The sequence below is a fragment of the Prunus persica genome, chromosome G3, assembly GCF_000346465.2.
Source record: "Prunus persica cultivar Lovell chromosome G3, Prunus_persica_NCBIv2, whole genome shotgun sequence".
Taxonomy (NCBI): Eukaryota; Viridiplantae; Streptophyta; class Magnoliopsida; order Rosales; family Rosaceae; genus Prunus; species Prunus persica.
The window spans coordinates 25,002,674-25,023,137 of record NC_034011.1 but is presented as its reverse complement, the minus strand read 5'-3'; the positions used below and the strand labels follow the sequence as shown (position 1 = coordinate 25,023,137).

The 20,464-nt window shown below is 38.5% G+C and overlaps 3 protein-coding genes across 3 annotated transcripts; 1 reads left to right on the top strand and 2 right to left on the bottom strand.

The window, feature by feature from the left end:
• On the bottom strand, nucleotides 4,302–5,932 carry LOC18781920 (zinc-finger homeodomain protein 9). The gene has a single exon (XM_020560243.1). The coding sequence runs from the start codon at nucleotides 5,631–5,633 to the stop codon at nucleotides 4,569–4,571; it is 1,065 nt and encodes a 354-aa protein (XP_020415832.1). The 5' UTR covers nucleotides 5,634–5,932; the 3' UTR covers nucleotides 4,302–4,568.
• Nucleotides 14,642–16,094, top strand: LOC18782871 (gibberellin-regulated protein 4). Its single transcript, XM_007215110.2, has 4 exons — nucleotides 14,642–15,049; nucleotides 15,168–15,209; nucleotides 15,353–15,386; nucleotides 15,628–16,094. The coding sequence occupies exons 1-4, from the start codon at nucleotides 14,981–14,983 to the stop codon at nucleotides 15,807–15,809; spliced, it is 327 nt and encodes a 108-aa protein (XP_007215172.1). The 5' UTR covers nucleotides 14,642–14,980; the 3' UTR covers nucleotides 15,810–16,094.
• On the bottom strand, nucleotides 16,497–18,943 carry LOC18784286. The gene is made up of 8 exons (XM_007216162.2): nucleotides 18,726–18,943; nucleotides 18,341–18,597; nucleotides 17,913–17,984; nucleotides 17,663–17,739; nucleotides 17,363–17,525; nucleotides 17,009–17,089; nucleotides 16,837–16,893; nucleotides 16,497–16,722 (listed from the first exon to the last, which is right to left on the bottom strand). Exons 2-8 carry the CDS (start codon nucleotides 18,563–18,565, stop codon nucleotides 16,633–16,635), a joined length of 765 nt encoding a protein of 254 aa, XP_007216224.2. The 5' UTR covers nucleotides 18,566–18,597; nucleotides 18,726–18,943; the 3' UTR covers nucleotides 16,497–16,632.

The following is a 20,464-nucleotide window of genomic DNA, read 5'->3' as shown; positions in this document are numbered from 1 at the left end:
TTATCTTAAGCAAGTGTGCAACCTTTATTCTCTCATAAAGGTTGTATATACTTCTTCTCATCTTCTTTTCTTTTTTGAACTTTTATTTTTCTGCAGAAACAAGGCTACAAAAATTGTTGGAATATAAGATATATGGAAAGGTCAATTTTTGCTTTTGCAAACGTAGACTGAAAAAAAAGAAGAAAAAAAGAGAGCATTGTGCTGGATTTCATTGTGGATCTTGAAGACATGGTCAAAAATTAATCTGGAAGTTAGGGTTATGTGTCCAAATTTATAAGAGTGTATTGAGATTAGGGTGATAAATTATAAGGAATATATATATATATATATATGAAGGATAGAGATTGTCCAAAGAACATAGTTAGGACCACAAAGTCACTAAGCATTAATCTTTATGCTGCAAATAATTGTGTGGTCCTTCATTGACTTGCGGTACTTTTAATACTGTTTCTTTTTCAAACAAATATTATGTTTGCATGCTTATGATGTTAATGGTAAATATACAGAGTAGTTCAAGGTAGCTAGTGTGGTAAATAAACTAATTGAAAAGGACAGATGAATCCTTCTTTGTTGTGGTTCTGAAAAAGTTAAAAAAGAAAATCACATCATGGAGGAATGTACAGCTGCTCCTGCGTTGTGTTAATATCAAGCAAGTGGAGGCTCTTTCTTTGTGTTTTGGGTTTATAAATCATGAAAGGTTTGATAATTAACACATTGCTTTCCTCTCTCTCTGTCTCTCTCCTTTTTATTCTTTTTTTCCATGATCGATTCAGCTGTAACCTTCTTTCTTTAACCCACCATCCCCAACGGAGGTATAGGTTAAATAATTATGTATCGATGCGGAGGATGTTAACCTCCAATCACCATCGATCCAAATGGACATCACAGGGCAACAACCACCACAATTTATTTTAAAGGAGAAATATTCCTAATTCTAGGATTTTCAAACTTACTTTTCTAATTTCTCAAAATTGTTATGTGTGCTTTATATACTTTTGTTTTGGATTTGTAATAGAATAATCTCATTTGTCCTAACTCGATTCTTATGGAAGGGGGGTTTTTTTCTTTCTTTTTGGAGAGAAAAATCGCATGCCTGAACAAACTAGACACGAATCACACATCGCCCAAATATACTAATACAATTACAACTTTTAACTATCACAAATATAAAATACAAGTAGAAACTATAAAACAATCAAACACCCAACTCATAAGGAGTTTATGCAATTATTACAAAGTAAGAAAACTGCAAACAAACAAGTAAAAATCAACAGAGTCACTACCGTCGTTGTTTCCACCGCCATTACAGACACCATCGCCGTCCTGGATACAAAAATAACTATTTTTAACCACTCAAACTACAAGTTACTTGTCATTCTCACGAGAGTTTAACTAGAGATGGAAGTTTGGTGTAAAACTTAAATACAAAAAAGAACTTGGTAGGCCTTCCCTAGTTGTTGGAGCCTTCTTCAAAAGTGGCTCGGTGCAAATTTCCCCACTTTGCATTTGGTTTTTTGGATTACGCTCAATTGAAGACAACCCATCCAGTGGTCTAGAGAGAATCCACTGGTCTAAAGAAATCCCTATAGTGACCCAAAATATGGCTATAAGATTGAAAGCTCCCCTATGAGAATCCAAGGAAAATAGACTAGACTTCACAAATAAAACTTAATTGGCCCCCCTTCTAACAAAGATGAGATTATAACACCACACCACACCATACAAAAAACAAAGTCATCTCATCTCATCTCATGTGCCTCAAATTCAATTATCTGTTACCCACTTCCCCCAGTTCCCTGTACTGTTTTCTCTCTCTAAATCACATGCTGCCATACCACACACATATAATTTAAGCACATTGAAATCGTTTTTCTTCTTCTTTTGTAAATATAACAACACATGGAGGAGCATCATCTTTTCTGGCACTCATTTGGCCAAACCAATCCAACAGTGTCCCAGACACGTCTTGCCTGGACTTGCATTTCAGGGGAAACATACTGCATGATGACTCTCAAAGTAAAAAATATATGCTTCTCTCATTTCATATCATCCCCACCACTCCATTTTTTTGACAGTAACATTTTCTGCTAGTGTTGCAGGAATCTTCTAAGTCGATGTAATTAATTAAAATCTAATTGCCTTGCAAAATCTACAATTAAGTACAAACCCTAAACTTAATCCATTTGTTTCTTTCTTCACAAGCAATTCTGGGCTAGGAACAGAGTTACAAATCATCCACAGCTTGTTGGGAGGATCAAATCCCAACATCCCAAAAAGCTGACTCTCCATGTGAGTTGGAGAGGTGGTTTCCATTACCTGTTTCTTGTATTGGTTAATAAGTACCATGTAATTATGGTGCAGTTTTAATTAGCTTCTGGCTACTCTCTCACCAAACCCATGCCTGCTGCCATATATTTTCCCATTCTGGTAAAGGGTGACGTGAAAGATAAATTACTTTGTCACTTTTTTTTGGTTTAGAATCAAATGACTTGTTCACTTTCAACTCCCTCATTAAGCAATCATTCTCATTCCACAATAACTGATTTTCTTTTAATTGGACCCTGTATAGTCCTACAACTTCATTCACACTAAATGTGAAGAAAAAGGTCTCTCTTCCCATTCAATTTGAAAAAAAAATTCATAGATTTTGAATGGTCCCCCCTCCCAACTCATGTACTTACTATCATAATTAACCACCCGATCATTCTGGCATAGTTCGCAGCATCTGAATGAAGTTTGTAAAATTACTTCACATATTCTTCTATTCTATTCAATTAACCGACATCCACATACATCAACGGTTAAAATTAACTTTCGTACATGTGAGAATGCTAAGATAATACGACAGCCAACCCACACTTGTATGGTTCGTTCCTTATTATTAATGTAGTTGCGAGTTCTACATCCACAACGGTCAAGATATATCCAACCCCATGTTTACATGCATCAACGGTGAAGATGAGCCTCTCTGCGCACTAAGATTGTTACAGTTAATCGCTCAGAACTATATAAGTTAATTTGACCGTTTGATGCATTTTGAGCTCTGCGTACACCAATGGTCAATGTTCAAGATCAATCTCGTACGAGCTTTTTATTTTTTTAACATTGCTCTAAACTTTTAACTATAAGGATAAGGCAAGTCTAGAACATGTCCCATGGAAAGGGCCATCCCCATTTGCCACTAAAACACCCAAGAGGGTAATTGACTGAGCGACCCATACTTGGCAGTTGGATTGGAGTGAGGAAAGGGCATGCAGGCACAGGACACCCCCCCTACAAAAACAAGATTACTGACTTCACGAATGACAAAACACCAAAACAAACCCACACAGTAGGGGTGTGGTGGAAAAGACACTTGATATTCAAGTACCACTTGCGTCATCATCATCATCTTGTAACTTTATAATATAAATTAATTCCATTAAGATAATATAATCCATCTGCTGCTTCCCTTAAAAGGTAAGTGACAAAGCCATTACTACATCTCCAAGTTAACCAACTTACCTTATTAGATTATGCTTGTTTTAGCCAATTAATCATTACTTTTCGGATCAGATTAACTTTATAATTAAAAAAACACTTAGAGTAGCCCCTAATTGTGTTGTAGCCAACCATCCAAAACCAAACCCACCAAAAGGTGACACATTCGCATTCCTTTTCCTTCCTGTATGAGAGTATGCATGCCTTTTTCTTGATTTAGAGGCATTAAATATAAGGTCAGAAACTATGAATATCCATAGCAGCACCATATGGTGCGTAGCGTAGGGTAGGCTCCATACCCATAAAATATATAACAAGCCAACCTGGTTTAAAATTTGGTGAAAAATGAAAAGAGTAATAATGGGGATGTGGGTTTTGATTAAAAATGGTTTCTTTAGATCTCTCGGATCATTCTCTAGCTTGATAATTAAAAGCAAAGAAATGCGTAAAGATAAAGGATAATCTAGAATAATTTGCAACTGCCCCCAATCTTATGTTTTTGCGCCAACACTTTCTGCTTCTTTCTATCGGACACAAGATAAGAAAATCTCTCTCTGATGAGACATTAGATTCAGAGATTACAAAGCTCTCTCTCTCTCTCTCTCTCTCTCTCTCTCTCTCTCACCTTCTGAAAAAGAAAAAGAGCACCCTGCAATTCCACTGCAGCTTATTCTCAGAGAACATGAACATTGAAAAAATTCATTACTTTTTTGTTTTTGGGTTTCCACAAATAAACTTAGCTTCACATGATTAAATTAATACACAAAGAAGAAATAAATGATATCAGGGGATGAAATTGCTAATATCAAAACAGATAGAGATGGGATGAAGAACAAGAAAAGTAATGAAGCTATGGAAAAACTAACAGAAGATATGCAAATTAATTCCCTTTTTTTGGATCAATCAATCTCTCCCATCCCAGGTTATCCTCACAAAGTGAAGTGATGATCGTCTCATTACTTAAACTAAACACAATGAGAAAGAAAGAAAAAAAAAAGAAAATTAAGAGAGAGAGCAACTAATTAAGTAATTAAGTAATAGTACTGGTCTTACTCTACTGCTAAACTCCTTATTATTCATCAAAAGGATCAAGAAGAAGACGACGACCCATTGGTGCCAACATGTCCCGCCGCACCACCATCAGTACCCTGGTAGTGATTTAGGTTCTGCATATCGCTGTTGTTGTTGTCGTCGTTGTGTTCATCATTTTCATCGTCGACGTTGTTGTTGCCGTTGCCGTTGCCGTTGCCGTTGCCGTTGTTGTGAGCTTCCTCAAGCAGAATGTTGGGTCTGCTAACCCCACCGCTAAGACCACCGCCACTGCCATTGGTGACGTCTCTTTTGGCAAATGTGTTCTTATTGTTGTGCATCCAAACCTTGAGAACCCCTTTGTCCACATTAATCTCATTGCAAAACTCCTGCACAATCTCCTCGTCCCGCTTCTGCATCTTCCACCCAACCCTCTCTGCAAATTGGTACATCTTGTCCTTCTGCTCCTGGCTGAACTTGGTCCTGAACCGCTTCCTCGCGTTCGGGCTCGGCGAAACAATTGGGGGTTGAGGACTATGATTGTTATTAGGACCGCCCAAAGCGTTTTCATGAGCCGTCGAAAGAGCCAAGAGCATGTGGGGGGCAGAAGGGTAGTAAGAGGACGAGATCGGCGGCGGGGAAGCCGAATTGGGGCTTCGGTTGCCTCCGTGAGTCGGCGGCGGAGGATGGTGGCGATGGTGGGGTTGGTACTCGATGACGTGAGTCGTGGCGGCGGCGGAGGATGGCGGCATGGGGTCTTCGGGGTCACGGCGGTGGAAATTGCGGTGGCAGCCGCATGCAGCACATTTTAGAGAGGTGGGGTCGGTGGGTATGGCCGTTGGAGAGGGCATGAACTCGCCGCAGCCGTCGAGAGCGTGACCACCCAAGGTGGCTGCGTGGTTCTTTAGGCATTCTTTGTAGGTGACGATGACCGGCGTGATGGGGATGTTGTGGTGGTGAAGGTGGTGGTGGTGGGGGTGGGGGTTGTGGCGTTTGAGGACGCCGTTGCTGAAGGACAAAGGCTTGGCGGGTTGGATCCGGGTCGGGGTTTCGCTGTCTGCTTCCGGGGATTTTGTGCTGGTGGTGTTGTTGGTGGTGGTGGTGATGGAAGGGGTTATATCCATCGCTCGAACATCTAAGGTGTCCAAAAAATAGAGCACAAAGTCAAAAAATGAAACAGAGAAAGCTAAAAAGGCAGCTGCTTTAAGGGGTTAGGGTTAGATTTTTATACAGATTATTGCTTTGAGCAGCCATGGGAGCTCAGAGGGTGTGAAGAAAGAGAAGAAAAAAATAAGGATGAGTGAGAAAGATGGTAGCTTTTTGGGGAGAAGGAGAAGGAGAAGGGAGAAGGAGCTTAGCTGAGAGGATGATGATGATGATGAGCAGTGATGACTGTCGATAATAAAAATCTGGGTTTTGTGGTTGTCCTTCTTAACCACTTGTTTTTTTAACCCTGGTTCTAATCCATGGTTAAGTTGCTGACCCCACCTTGGGGTTAGATCGATGTTGTGTGTAATAAATATACCTTAGCGGCTTTAGCTCCATTGAAATTGACCCTCAAAATTTCCCATTATGATTTTAATCAAATCATGGACTTAGGAGAGGCTTATATTTCAAGTCCTAATCATGGGTCTTGTCCGTGACATGGGATAGTCAAAATAATGTTATTCTCTTGATATGTAATTTTTTTTTTCATAAACAAAAAAACTCGTATACTGTAAGAGTAACATTATTTTGATATTTCCAATTTATTACAATCCGTCATGTATAATAAGAATTTCACATAATCATCTTTAATGAATAAAAATAATAAAATAATATTATTTCCATGACATGCAAGTTATTATCTCTCATAAACCCTTTTGTTCTTGGGATACTACCCCTCGGAATTAAGGAAGCATTTTTTAGCAATAATTATTATGACTCGGTTGTAGACCAGGCCGAGTTGAGCCGGGTAGTTGTTCATAATGTTAATGAATTAATAAAAACCTAAGGTGATGAGACCCTGCAAATCTCAGACATTGACTGTAACCCATCTTTAATTTGGTCAAGTTGCACAGTGAGCCCCTGGACCGCTTTCACAATGACTAACCTTTTCAAATTTGTTTTTGCCACCCCCCTTTACACTTTTTGACATACCATGGCATGAGCATACACAAAGACCATTTTACCCTAATTCACAAACCACGATGGTACATGATTGTAATTTATATCCAACGGGGCCTTTTGGCAATGTTGGCTTTTTAGAACGTTAGGGGAGCGAATCCATAAAAAAATCCAGGGTGTTTAGGGCACCACGTCCCTATAAATCAAAGGTATCTTTGTCGGTTTGAGAGAATTTTCGGACGCTGAACGGGAGTTTGTCCAAAGAACATTTTGGTCTTCTCAAGCCTAAACGACATCGTTTCCCTGCTGCCTTCATTGGCCCCGCCTTACGTAAAACTGGGTCGGCAGCGCAGAATTCTGAGACACTCGAATTTGGAGCTTAGTGCATGAGCTTAATCATACTTAATACGTAATAAACCACCTTTAAACAACGACACGTGTTTACGGATAAGTATGTGGCGACACGTGTGTGCTACCCTTGGTCCCTTGTGTGAGCCACGTGGCACCGTAAACCTTTAGTAAATATTGGTCAGCGTTAATAATGAATTGAGATAAGGTGAGGGGAGTGATCCGGTGTGCTTGCAGGACTGTCGTAGCGTGTGGTGCGGTGCGTAACTTTTTCCTGAAAACCGTTTGGGTGCACTGACTTTGGTGTAGTTTATAAATCATGGGATTATTTGACGCAGTAATTAAATTTAGGATTAGCGGTGGGAATGGTGAAGAGGTCGGGGATGACGTGAGCAGGCCAATCATGGAGGAGCTAAGGTTTAATCCATCGAACGGCGTGTTAATCCACAGCCGTTGCGTCCATTTTGCATCGAAACTCGCAACCCGTTAGTACGCAACCTTGTTTTTCCATGCGGCTACAAAATTAAGAAAACGGATATTGTTATTTTGAGGGTCAACAAGAGGTCACTAAAGTTCAACCCTTTTTAAACAAATTCGATGGGTAAAACTCAAACGTTTTGTGATGAATAAAATTATAAAACTCTGAAAAAGAATTCTGTTAGCCACACAATCGGGAGGCTGGAGCCCTAAAAATCGGGAGTTGTGCGATGGCATCATTTGCACATCCTCAAGACGGATAATTCTAGTTAAAAATATTTACTTGCACACGTAAACTCTCCATATCTTTAGTTTGTGAGGATGGGTGAACCCATTCATTCCAAATAGGGTAAGGGACTATTGGGTTGGGGCCATAAGGCACATGGGGCTCGCCTGTATCAGGATACATGCCTTAATTATAGGTTTAGACTCATTTTTCTTAGGCCCTCCACCACTTTTAAATTGCTAATGGAAAACAGAGCTGTGTTTGTGGTATGACTTTGTCCCAAGTTCCAAGTTGTGCACGCCTAAATCTACTGACTTTGCTCCCGGATTCACTGGTGGAGCCCATGATCTTCAAATGGGACCCAAATTACAACTTCTGAGCTTGCTAGCCAGCCAAAGCTCCTTATCAGTCCTGACCATGACCATGACCAGCGGCTGGTATAGGGACGCTCCACCTAGCTCATACCTACAAACTTCCCATCCTTAGGGACACCGTCAAATTTTGCTATGACTTCTACTTCCACTGTCCTCCCCTTTCCTCTTTGATTTTTAACCTTTCAATGTCTATGTTAATTGAAGGGATAATTTGGCGGTGGCCTATGTTCGACAGCGAGGCCGGACTTAACAAGATTATTTTAATTAAAATGAATTAGTAGTTCAAGTTTCACACATTCGGCGTTTTTAATAAATGATAGAATTGAATTCATATTTAGAGGAGCATAAGGAGAGCGGAACAAAGACAATCCAGGCTTGGAAATGACTCTGCTCTTCTATGTACTAAATGTACGATGCTATGAAACATGATTAAGACTCGATAAAGAATTTTGAAAATCAAAAGTATATGTAGATTTAGGCAATCTTGTTAGGTGGGCCTAATTTAGATCAATAAGTAACCAAGTGCATGCACAAATCCAATTTAGCAATGGGTTATGGTCCAACCCAAAAGTACTGGTATTGATTGAATCCTCAACTCAAGTTCTAAACGAAGACTTGTTGAGCAGTGCAACGAAAGAGACACTACAATTAACTTAATCCATATGTAGTGCAAAGTAACCTCAGATTTGGCACGTAGCAAAAACAGCAACTCTAATCTTGCCTGCCTTTGAATTAACGTACGATTATCAAACTAGCAGAGAAGTCCCAGGTACAAACAATATGTTTTTTATCCAGTGTGTGTCGTCTTCAATCTACGGAATGCAACGTGAGTGACTGTGTCAAAGTGTGAAAGCTCAGCTACCCAATTAAATCAATTGCAAAACCCTCAATCATTTAACAAAAGCCAGAGATGCATTTGGACCATGAGACCAATTTCCCTACCATCCCAAGTAATAATGGTGGTTTACATAAATACTACCTCCCCAGTGGTACACAATCATTGAAATATAAATGCGATATTGATGCCCATTTCCACATTATTTAGTTTCTTCTAAAGTTTTCAACTTTTAAGCTCTGGTTATTACCTTGGGATAGATTAAAATGGGTTAGGGTTGGTTTGTAAGTGAAAGGCACTGTCATCTCAAACCAAAGAGAGGAGTACACCACACTAATTACTCTTATAATTATTTTGGTCAAAGTAAAGGAAAAGTTATTTCACGCTTTGACTAGATAGATTCACAAGGAGCTAGTTAGAAGTCTAGGAGTCTAGGAATCAAGGAGTATTGTTGTGTCTCTTCATATTTGTTTAATGCTACTTTTACATGAAATTTGACCCACAAAGGACAACAATATTGCCCCTTCTCTTTTCTTTTTTCCACTAATTTTATAATGATTTGAGTAGCTTCGTAGGCAAATATTTATTTATTTTTTACTCAAGTGATATTATACTTTAATTTAATCTAAACAAGATATATGAATATTCGAATTCTGGTGCAGATTCGCTCTCGAACCAATTTAACTAAGCAGTTATATGCAACTTACTAGTAGGATTTTGAGAATCACCAATTTGCTCAATTACCTACCCAACCCAGCAACTACTTGCCAAACTATTCAAAACCTGACCATTCTCTCTTGTGCTGAAAAAGTCAAAAAGATTTAAAGAATCAGGTATTTGGGTTCCAATTCCTAGTACTTAATTAAGTAGGATTTTTCTAGATGTAGTTGGTACATATAGACTTAACTAACTAGTAAGTCCTAATCATAGATTCTTCAAGAAATAATTTCTTACATCTATATGTCCAAGACTAGAGCTAGGCCATCACTGGTTGGTTTCTTTAGGACGGTAGCTCTACTTGTTGTCCTTTTGCCAAACCTCGGATTCAAAACAAACGAGATATCATACATTTTGCGGGGGTGGGAAATTTCAAACTAATAGGGTCGTGACTCGTACGTGGTAAAAAAGCTGCCTGCATGAGCTCATATTGCTTTTCTAACAGTGTTCCCTTTTTTGGGTAGGCAATAAATGAGATATATTCACCTTGGTCATATATTGTGACTGCATATCAGAAAATATTGTAAACAGTAGGATTGAGTAGTTTGTTTTTGTTTTTTTAGCACAAGCGATAGTGTCTAAATTATAGAGAGGAGAATTTCTCTCACACACACAACTATGATGACATAGAAGTTCGAACATGTAACTTCTTGTCTGCAAATCAAAGCTCTTTTTTACTGGGCTTAACTCTATCGTCAGTAGGATCGAGTAGTTAATATGTGGAGATGGGACATTTTGCACTTTTGTTTGTTTTCCCATATATGTGGTCTATGATCTACATGGAGGATACATCGGTAATTTCTCATTAAGTTATTAATGTCTATTTTGTTTTTATTAACACATGAAAAACGGAAGGGTTGAGTTGAGACTCTGGGCATAAAGTGAGTACAACTCCAATGGGCACGGCAGCTAAAATTATTGCAGAGAGCTTAGCCCCAAAGATGAGTGTGCAAGAGTCAAAATCATGACCTATGTTTCCAGAGACACAATGTTGATTGAGCTACTACCCACAAGGAGGATGAGGTTAGGCAAATTATGAAAGAAACAAACTTGATTGACAGATTGTGGTTTCTTACACAAGGCAATAATTGTTATGATGCCAGTTCTCCTACCAAGTTTCACACGTATAATTGAACCCAAAAACGAAAAAGGTCTTGACTTGTAGTAGTAGTCTCCTCTCATGTTTAAACTCGATGATACCATAGTAGTGTGTGCAATGACGGAGCCAGAAATTCTGTCAAGGAGGGTCAACTTTAAATAGGTTTATAATTACATTAAACTTAATTTTTATAAGAAAATATATATAAGAATTCATTATAATGATTAAATTTCTATATCACAAATTTAATATCTTAGTAAGTATAATCCAAATTCTAGCAACCTAAAAATAATGAAAGGGTATCAAAAGTTGATTTTAGATAGAATGAGAAATCAAATAAAATCCATGGCACACGCATATAAATGACATATGAAGACATGCAAACAAATATAGGTCATATTCATGTTTATTGTAGACAATGTACATTTGTGAGAAGGGTCAACAGTAAATATAGCTATAAAACAACTTGAATAACATAGATAAATATAAGGTTTTCAAAATGTTGAGAAGGGTCAAGTGACCCTTGCCTTGATTGGCTCTGCCAATGAGTGTGTGTGTGAAAAACCCCTCTCTCCTTTGTAGTTTAAACTATCGCTTAAATTAACATAAATATTCCAATTAATTGCCTAATTACGCAAGTAAAAACATGGACCCTGGAAGACCACATAAGGAAGGCAGGCTGAGAAGGGCATCATCATCGCCTGGGCTCATGAAACATCAGAGCTTATCCCATTAATGGCGTCTGACAAGTCCACCTAATATAGTCCTTTCATGTTGGTACAGACTGTAATTTCTCTGGACCTGAATCAAACTCATATGAGGTTCAACCAGATGCTACTGGTCCTGCATTCTGTCGGCCCCGGAAGAGAGTATTGTACCGTCGTCTTCAAGTTCAGTCCCGGTCGGCCGTTTGAAACGTTGGCCCGGATTGTATTATTGTTGGACTAGTAATAATAATGGTTCATCTTTGATCCTAATGCGACTGAATTAAATGTGAATACTATTATTGGTCCACTTAATACAACCAACCACTGGGCTGGGATGCATGTTTCTAGTTGTTATAGTCCAGTGACCAATCTAGTCCTGCATCCAAACAAGACCCAATCTTCAACCTAGGGCAGAAACAATTAGGTACAAAGAGGCCCAATGAAAGTTTGGTCCCATCCCAATATAATAATGGCTTATAATGTGACAGTTTAACGTTTCGGGGCCCAGAAGTAAGAAACCCAGTCAAAGGGTGCACATGCCCGTAATAGTTAGACCCAAGTTTACATTTGGGTCAAAATGTAAGTTATTATATTTCCAATGGGCCGGATCAAGCAGACCCAAAGAATGGGGGCCTCTCAAACAAAGGAGTTTCCATAAGAGCAAGTCCACCGTAGCAGTTTGCCCCGGGCAGGGAGGGGCCCTAGGCAAGTGAGACGACTCCAAAGCTCACAAAGCAGCCCAGGCAAGACGTGGGGGCCATTAACTCGGGCATGCTCAAAGGCAGATCTAATCGTTGCTGTTGTCTGGGCTTGCTAAAGTCGTGCTGATGCCAGGCTGGTGTCATCACGCTTGTCAAATTTATTTTCCACTGCTACAAGACACGTGGCAGCACCTGGGGCGTCCGATCAAAATTTCCACTGCAATCCTACGATTGCCATTTTTTATGTAATAAAAATTGAAAAAATAAAAAAATTATTTTTTTAATAAAGTTTAAATAATAAAATTAATTTTTAAAGTTTAAGTATTAAAAATATAAATTAAATTAAAGTGAATAGTAATTGCCCTTGCATGTAGGGGTGAAAACAAAATTGCAAGGGCACCACTATTCACATGAATAGTGATAGCCATTCCTTTGCCCTTGCCCTTGCCCATTGGAGTGGAAGTGCTCTAAGGAGTGTGCTAGGTTGAGAGAGTGTTTTAAGGGGTTCAATTCAACCGTCCAATATTAAGGAGTTTATTGATCAGGTGACGACTATTAAGAACCCCTCATTGATCGAACACCACGTGTAGATATTTGTGACATTAATAAGTAAGACAAGGGTTTATTAAACCTTCCCCCTAGTTGGAAAAAGATAGAATTTGGAATAAGAGTTAGTCATGTGGGTTTAAACTAAATTTAGGCCCCTCCCATGTGGAAGTTGGATCATACTCACATGAAACAACATGAGTACTGGGAATAAGCTAATACCTGTTGTCCTCCTTTCCGTGATGTACCGTGCAATACACGACCCTTTGTTGGAGGGTCTTCAATTTGACTCATTTTTATATTCCAATTGCAGTTTGCATAAAAGCAACATCCATTTCATATGCAATTTTGTTGATTTGAGAAAGCACTCACTATTTGAGAGAGGATGGAAATCAAGATTATGAAAACATATGCCCCATTTTATTACCTCTAAGTCCAACACATGCTTACTATAAATATTTCCATACACTAGAAGCATGATTTGTATTTTATCAGTTTTTTAAACCTATGTACTTCTAGAGTAGTACATGATTTGCATTATTTTATAGATAAAGTTAGATCGAATGTAACACGAGGTCTTCTCATTTTCTTTGTTAGTTTTGTTAAATTGATCTTTAGTAGCAAAGTTGAAATTTCAATAGTTGTCTGATATAATGATTAGTGAAGAATAAGTACCAATTGAATATGTTAAGAAGTGCTAACATATATTGCTGATGAACGGATGAATTCGCAATGCATCGACATTTCACAGTCATTAACATAAACGTAAACGGTTGATGTTAGCATATTATTGGTTGATTGCTTAATGGCTTGTTGGATTAAAAGATTGTTTCAAAAAGGATTGAAGGGTGTGGACTGTGAATCTAAACTAGAAATTGGAGTTGCATATAGGAACAAACAGAAGTAGATATGTCGGTGAATTTAGAGCAGAGCAGTCCAAAAACCATTCACAGTTTACCCAATTTCACTGGCACTGAGATGAGATTTGGACCAGAAAACGAAAGGCATGGGATGGGAAGGCGCAGCATACGCACTTTTGTCAAACCACACCCACCCGCAGGTCATCAGCTTTGGGTCATGTGCTGTGCTCAGTCGAAGCACATGCAGAGGGACAAAAGCCTCACACTTTTTAAAGGGAAAACCCTGCCCTTTTATTAAATTTTATTGTTGCCTTTTTCAGTACAGAGAATTAAACAAACATTATTATTTATCGTCCTCAAAATAAACAAAATTTTCCGTTTTCTTGGAATCTCTGTCCACTGTGACCTTGCGGGACCCTTACTCTCAAATCGCTAACAACCTCCTTCAATGCACCGTCTGCCCTATTAAATTATTCAAGATAAAAAATAAAGTTCAAATCCGGGATAGGGCTACTTTCTTCTGTTGCCTTCTTTTTTTAAGGCTGTAGCATGAGCTACCTTTTTATTTTATGAAGAAAATTTAAGTGAAGATCGACTACTTTCACTATCAGCGTTAGGTCAGATTCATAATTTTGAATCTGAAGGGTTTACGCGTGACACCAACATGAGCTATCCTTTGAATCCAAATGTTCTGCATTGTTTCAACTTTCAACCCAACCCAACTAGCTAGTTCCTAGTTCACCTACAATGTATTTACTTGTGTTTCTTTCCATTATGGCTCACCATTTTCTACCAAATCTAATAAATAACAATGCTGCAAGAATAGGCCTATGCAGTTCTCATTTTTTATGTTTAGCACATAATGAAGAAGTATATTGCTAGTTGATTCCCAAAAAGTTGATTTCGCGAACCAAATAATTCCTCAATTTTATAAAGGCTTCGCGAACCAAAATAAGCCCTGAAATTTGATATTTTATATCCAACAGTAGACTCAGATCGGAAGGATATTTTGGAAGTAATGATGACTAAAGAGACTAAAGGGCAAAAAAGGTTGGATAATGTTGAACCTCTTTCTCTTTCTAAGTTGGGGTTTAGTTTTTTTTTTTTGGTCGAAAGTTGGGGTATAGTTTATACATGAAAGTTCAGCAACGTCCGTACTTGCATTCACACTTATCCTAGCCCGCTTGATTTCGTCCCAAAAAAAAAAGAAAAAAGAATCCTAGCCGCTTGATCAATGTGCCTAACACGTGTCATCTCATACTGAGCTCGCACAACTAGTAGTCTGTGTGAGTGGGATGTACCCAACCATATCATGCCTCACACTGGCAACTGCCCACCCTACCATTGATTTTCTACTATTTATACCCCCACACTAGCAAGTACCCACCACACTTGAATCTGATCTCCCCTCTTCTTCTTCTCATTCTCTTGGTTTTGAGTCTTTGCCATTTTAGGAGAGGCCTGTCTCTGTAGCAATGGCCATGGCTAAGTTTTTTGCTGCCTTGATGTTGGCACTCCTTGCCATCTCCATGCTTCAAACCACGGTATGAACTTTCCCTCTTCAACTCAACACAGACAAAAGCAACAGAATTTTTCGCAATGAGAATTAGAAAGAAACCAGCATTCACATAAATAACATGTTCTGTTCACTGATTTTTGCAGGTTATGGCAAATAATGGACATGGAGGTCATCACGGTGGCAATGTAAGCCCTCTCTCTCTCTCTCATAGACAACTTTTCATACATAGAAAATAATGTGGGTCGTTATATTTCTATAAAGCTTGCATTTTTACCTTGTTTATGAACTGGAATGCTTACATTTTGCATAAATTTTGTTCAATTTTCAGAATGCATATGGACCTGGGAGCCTCAAGAGCTACCGTAAGTAGTTAATCTTCACTATTATAAGTTAAAGCTTACTGCTTTTTTAACCCAAAAAGAAAAAGCTTTAATTTTTGTGATTAAAATTGTGGTTTTGGGTCCAAATAATCTTTGACCATGGTCTTCGTTGCCATTGTATCTGGGTTGGGGGGACCTTTACCGTTTTGACCGTTGTGAATATTATTTTGATAGAGCAGAGCAGAGTGACTGATACAATTTTGGTTTGTCTTAAAATGACCAGAATGCCCATCACAATGCTCGAGGAGATGCGGCCAGACCCAATACCACAAGCCCTGCATGTTCTTCTGTCAGAAATGCTGCAAAAAGTGTCTGTGTGTGCCCCCAGGGTATTATGGGAACAAAGGTGTGTGCCCTTGCTACAACAACTGGAAGACCCAGCAAGGAGGACCCAAGTGCCCTTGATTTTGATTGATCAGCCCACCCACTATCGACTTTGAGCTTAATTATCCTAGCTATATGTACTAACTATATATAAAGTATATGTATGAATTCTCTTTGAACTGGGTTTGTTTTGTTGGGTTAGAGGGACTTAAAATTGTCTGTGATCCAGTCTCTGAGAGAGTTTGCTTCAACTGAGATTTCCTAATCTATTGTCATCAATGCAATTTCTGGTTTTACAAATGGAGTCATTTCTATAATTTGCACTGCTTTTGTTAATTTGATGGGTCTCAGATCCCATTTACAACTTGGAATTCAATGTAGGAATTGGATGGAATTGACCTCTGTCTTGTGCTCATCATTGATAGTGTGCATGTCCAAACATGGAGTCACCTTCATGAAAAGACTTCCCCTTGGCATGTGAATGCCACATTACCACTTTTCCAGTTGACATGGAGAGAGAGGAATTTAGATGGGTCACAATGCCCAAAGGCTTATTTTGTTCTTAGGCCCAAGGACTTTAGTTTCAACAAAAGTCCAAACAAATGTTTAGGCCTATGCCCATTAACATTTGCTATATCACACAATGTTTGCTCATGTACTCATATATAACAAAGAAAGTTCAGAAATACATTGCATGATTTACATACAAAGGGAACACAATTTAAGCATATGGGTTTATACAATACAACCATGATTATATATTGTTGTCAAACATACAATCCATAGATAATACACACGCATACACAAATTACTTGCTAAGACATTACAAACACATAACTTCAAATGTTGATTCAACGCTGAAATCTACAACTTTGGAGTAGTTTTTTGAGACCAATGTGGATGATCAGCTCATGCTAGACTGTGACACAACGGGGACGCTAGACTGCGACGCAACTGCAACCTCTGACGCTGCCGAATCCCCTTCATTTTGGTTCTGTTCACAAAACTAGATGATTAATGAAAACTACATATAATTAAACAACTAAACCATGAAAGAGGTGAGGGTGGAATAGGAGTTATATGTATCTGAGTTTGAGGAAGTGTTTACCAACGCTTTCGCAAACCATGCCAGAAGATAGCATGGTATAAAGAAACCCAACATAACCTGTGCAGAGCCATCAATCATCATGGAGCTGAGTTATATAAAATCCAAATAAATCTCAACAAGCAATAGATTTCTTTTTGAGAAATAGGTCCAGTCAGTGTGATATTCCACTTACACAAAAGATAGTTATGAGGTCACTTTCCTCCCCATTTTGTATGAAGTAGTAGACATCTTTCACTACCAGAAACGCCAGGCACTGCAAGCCAATAGCAAACAGATTGATACAATTCATGGGTTGGGGGGTGATCGTATTCGGAAATGGAGCATGCCTCCAATTTCTCCCGCTATTATTAGAGCGTAAATACCAGTACACTACACCAAATGTACACAGAAGTTTCTCTCTCATTGTTGGAAAAATTTGCAGATACAATTAATAATCATCTAATTAGTCTTTATATCATATGTTTGTTGACTACTCTTGAATGATAATTAAATAATTATGACTTAAATTAAATTGGGTAGGCCTTACAATAACAGCTCCAATGCGGCACACTGCACTGCCACTGAAGGCTCTAGCATTATAAACCTGCTGCCTCCGCATGTACTCTGCTGCTGCTGCGTCAATCTGTGCCGTCCGTTGAGCTTGCATGGCCGCCACCACCGGAGTATTATTAAGGGTGAAATAGCCATCCCTGCGACACAACTCCACACACATACCCCATGCATCATTAATTATACGAGCGTTTTAAGGTCATGACTAATCATGAACATGTTTAATTATTAATTTATTAGGCTAATTAGAGACAGATAATTAATTAACTAGCCTTGCCTGATGCCAATGGTGACATCTTCGGCTTGAACATCTTGTGGTGGAGGCAGGACCATCGTATAATCCGGCTGGTATGGCTGTTTATCAGTGACACATATGAGAAAGAAAACAAATAAAATTCTTCTAGTGGTCAAGGATAAATTAAGGGCTCGTTTTGGTGTGTCAAGGGTTGAGTTGGATTGGATAAGTGACTGATATTATGTTGGACGAGGAAATGAAAAATAATTAAGGAAGCATGTACAATATATACCTGTTTGCAGATTTCACAAATCATGCTTAGCCTCTCGTTGATCCATCTTTGAATGCAATCCCTGTGAGCAAACTATACAAAGAGGAAAAGAAAGACAGCCATTAGTAAGAAGCTAGTTAGATCCCAGACGACTCTAGCTAGCTACTTCAGGCACCGATACTTTATGTTAATTTCGAGAAAGAAAAAAGAATTTGATGACGAAAACAAATTTAAAAACAAAAACAAAAACAAAAGAAACGAAGGAGCTGGCTATATTTGCATGAGTTTCTTTCAACAGATACACACAAAAAAGCAAACAAAAAGTTGACTGACACCTACTGACACGTCTTCTTCAGGACAAAGAACGTTACACATTCAAACTCAATTGTAATCAATAGGCAAATCTGACCAAACAAACAAAATAAATATATATAACGGCTGATATATACCTTGAGAGTGCCGTTGCAGAGGCAAGGAGCTTCCAGTTTGTCCATGAAATCTTCCTCCTGGCAAATTCTGCATTCTACTTGTACATGTTCTTCATCAGTTTCCGCCAATCCTGCTTCTAGGTCCTCGTTCAAGTCCAGTACTTCGTTCGTTGTTGTTTCTGTGCTGCTAGGGCCAGTGATCTCAGAGGCCTCAGATTTCTCCAGATCCTTGCTCGTGTTCTCCATTAATTCAATATTTAACTGACTTCTGTTGCCTGCTTGAAAAAATAAAAAAATAACCCATCAAATGCTTTACAGCGCCAGATCAAGGCATGCATGATAAGATCCACCAGATCCTCACACATTTTATACAACAAATTACCAACAAAAAAAACTATATACATACCAAGTTTAGGGCTTTTAGTTTACACAAATATCTAGAGAAAAAAAAAACAAGAAAAATATCATTGACAAAGACAGTCTCTTAAAACCCTGTTGCAGAAAAAAAGAAAGAGAGTGTGCTGAAGAGAAATGAACTGAAGGAAAGAAAGAGAAGGAGGAAGAGAAATGCACCGACTGTGATATTCTCTAAGCTTCTCTCTCAAACTCTCTCTCTCTCTCTCTCTCTCTCTCTCTCTCTCTCTCTCTCTCTCTCTCTCTCTCTCTCTCTCTCTCTCAGTGCGTGAATATCGCTTGCTGCATGGACTGGTTGAGGAGCTCACATTTATAAGGCTGTGTGCAGGTGAGGCTCGGGCGGAGCCGAAGCCGAGGCCGAGCCTGCTTCAGGTTCGGCAGTGTGAGAAAATGCAGAGAGGCCAAAAATCCATTTGGCGAAAGGCATTGCTGGAAAGGGACGCGTAATACAGTCATTCTGCCACATAACTATGCTTTTGTTTACAAGGGCTTTGCGTTTCCTTCAACTTCTGGTGCTTTCTCATCTTGTTTTCATCTGCGACGGTTACGCAAGCTTGGATTTTTCCTACTCAAGTTTACTGCCATGCCCTTCTTTTTTTCATAAATTATTATTCTTCTATTAGGAGAAAAAAAAAGTCAGTTAATTTATATTTTACTTTCTTAAAAGAAAAATAAAAAAACCAAAATTATTCTCATTAATATAGCCTTATATATAAGGTGGGCGGTTAGATAAAAATACACTTGTTTAGGACCCTAAATCACAGTAAACAAACCTAAATAAAATGAAACAATGATGAAAATAAACGGTCGGATGATTTCGTAATTTCATTCCAACAAAAATTTTGTCGGCATTCAAAATGACAGAATCGTAAACTAACATGATCGTTTATTCGACATTCGTATTCCGACAAAACATCACTTTTTAGATTCGGTAATTATGATACGCTGTTTAGATAATTGTAAATTGAAGTACGACAAAGTAGCAACAATGACAAAATCCTTTACTCGACACTTAGATTTCGACAAAATTATACTTTAAACTGGATTTGACAATTATGACATGCCCTTTTTAACTATGTAGACAAATGTAAATATTTATAAGGCATGATCAATGAACTAAACCTAGTGATGCCATTTCTAATTGTTATGTTCAACTAGATTGCAACAATCTATGCCACATTTGTTATGTTCAAGATTGAATTGATTATGTGGGAGCTTATAATTCCAATGGTAGAATAGTTACTTTCATATTTGTTGTAATAGTTCGAGTCTCACCCTCCATTGTCTAAATTGAAAAAATGAATTATTTACTCAAATGGTCCTCAAACTTATACTCAAGTTGTATTTTGGTCCCTCAACAAAATTATTTGATTAAATAGTCCATAAACTCTCTATTATTTGGCAAATTGGTCCCCCATTACATTATGTTCATAGTACCATTAAATATGAGAGCAAATTGGTGATTTTGTATGTTAAAGATAAAAAAAAACAACTGAAAAATGAAATAAAAAGCTTTTACTCTCTCTCTCTCTCTCTCTCTCTCTCTCTCTCTCGTTACATTGGTTATGGGTTGCAGGGGGGTTATGTGGGTAGGGGGGAGGTGGGGTATGTTGCCAAGAAGGGGGGGAGGGGGCGAATGGGAGAGAGAGAAAGAGGGGGAAAGCAGAAGGAGGGAGGGGTCTGTGGGGGAACGGGAGAGAGGAAATTGGAGGGAGGGGGCGCTGGGATTTT